The sequence below is a fragment of the Marmota marmota genome, unplaced genomic scaffold (assembly GCF_001458135.2).
Source record: "Marmota marmota marmota unplaced genomic scaffold, marMar, whole genome shotgun sequence".
Lineage (NCBI taxonomy): Eukaryota > Metazoa > Chordata > Mammalia > Rodentia > Sciuridae > Marmota > Marmota marmota.
In genome coordinates this window covers 33,211,586-33,213,451 of record NW_026000057.1, presented here as the reverse complement: position 1 = coordinate 33,213,451, position 1,866 = coordinate 33,211,586, and the positions used below count along the sequence as shown (strand labels likewise).

The window sequence follows — 1,866 nt, the reverse complement described above, 5'->3', positions numbered from 1 at the left end:
TTTTTTTTTTTTTTTTTTTTTTTTTTTTTTTTTTTTTTTTGGTACCAGGAATTGAACCTAGGGACACTTAACCACTGAGCCACATTCCCAGTCCTTTTTTATATTTTATTTAGAGACAAGATCTTGATGAGTTGTTTAGGGCCTTGCTAAATTGTGAAACTGGCTTCGAACTCTTGATCCTCCTGCCTTAACCTCTGAGCCCCTGGGATTACTGGCGTACACCACCGTGCCCTGGTAGAGTTTGCTTTTTGAAGGAACTTAGGGATCATTTCTTTAGTAATGTGACCAATAACCCCCAAGTTTTTCTGATTTATGGTATCAGTTTTCATATATTGAACTTTTAAATTTTCCGTACTCATAGTATAATGTCTTTCTAGAACCTCTTTCATTGTTTCAAGCTTTAGATTGATTTAAAACTTTGAGACTTACTTATCCATTTTAAGTTAAAAAGATTTTTAGTTTTCAACTTGGGAGGTTGAGGCAGGAGGATTGCAAGTTTAAAGGCAGCCTTAGGAACTAAGCAAGACCTGGTCTTAAAATAAAAATAAAAAGGCTGGGGACATAGCTCAGTGGTAGAGCACACCTGAGTTCAATCCACAGTGTTGAAAAAAAAAAAAAGGAGGAGGAGAAGATGTTGAAACTTCTACCACAAGGATCACTCCAGCTTTAGTTCTTTGGAAAATGAAAAATTGTGCGAGCATAAACCAGAAATTATATTTTAAAATCCTTTGTTAACTAAATATACATTGTCTGTTTTTTAACTTTGTTCATTGACATGAACCCTTTATGACTGACACACTTATGTTGAAAAGTCTATTAGTGGTCAAAACTAAGCCAGTTTTGAATAGTTATGAGTATTAGAATGAATATATGGTATTTTAGCCTACACTTTATCCTGGTTTGGGGAATGGCTATATATCACCACTACTTAACTTTGTGATTCTGAAACCATATACCCAACTAATCCTGTTTAAGATGTAGCATCTTCTTGGATACTGGACAGGGGCCATTTAGCTCCAGTTCACAGGTCAGCAGTTCTAAATCATTCAAACTTTAATTTCAATTTTCCTAAATTCAAATTGTAAGTAAGGTTTTCTGTTCGCATGAGAATCAACTGTTTGCAGTCATAGAAAAAAAATTGCAAGCCTGTGTCACACTTGTTTAACTGTTGTGTCTCTTTATGTTTATTACTGCAGTCAGCCTATGTGACAGGCAATCCTGTCATCATTGATGGAGGATGGAGCCTGTGACTGCAGGATCTCCTGGTGGGGAAGGCAGGACCTTCTTGCCCATGGTGAACCTGGTTGTGAAGAAAACTCAGTGATCATCTCTCTCCTAGGAATGACATTAATGAAAATGAGCCTTTTAAAATTATTGTTCCCAAGAATCTAGTTCTTTAATTAATTTCTTCCCTAATCTCTTCTGAAATCATTGTAAGTCAAATAAAAAATATTGAACTCATTATCAAAATAATTTTTAAAATAGACTTCAATTTGTAAGCATCTTAGTTCAGGCTGCTATAACAAATTACTATACACTGGTGGATTAAACAACAAGCCTAATCTTCACATTTTGGAGGCTGGCAAATGCAAGGTCAAGATGCCAGCAGATCTGATGCCAGGTTGCCAGGCCGGAAGGGATTTTAAGGGTTTATGTTCCTTTTTCTATGCTTGACCTTTCTCAAGTAGAAAAAAAATTGGGATCTTACACTGCAAACTCTGTCTCTTATATTAAAGAGTTTCAATACTTAACTCAAGCCTATAGCCTCACCTTTCATGATTTCTATATGATTCTGTCCAATACTCTCCTCCCTGAGGAAATGAGTAGGGTCTGGGACCAGGCTAGGGCCTATGCAGACCAGGTTCA

The 1,866-nt window shown here is 36.3% G+C and overlaps 1 protein-coding gene across 7 annotated transcripts in view; it reads left to right on the top strand.

Moving 5' to 3' along the window:
* Window positions 1–1,461, top strand: part of Bdh2 (3-hydroxybutyrate dehydrogenase 2) — a 26,108-nt gene extending 24,647 nt beyond the window's left edge. For all 7 annotated transcript variants that reach the window (XR_007351399.1, XM_048813678.1, XM_048813677.1 and 4 more), the window contains one exon: window positions 1,197–1,461. Coding sequence is in view for 4 of the 7 variants with exons in the window: in XM_048813677.1 (XP_048669634.1) it covers window positions 1,197–1,250 (54 nt within the window). In the remaining 3 variants the exon portion in view is untranslated. The remainder of the gene's footprint in view (window positions 1–1,196) is intronic.
* Window positions 1,462–1,866: the final 405 nt, after the last annotated feature.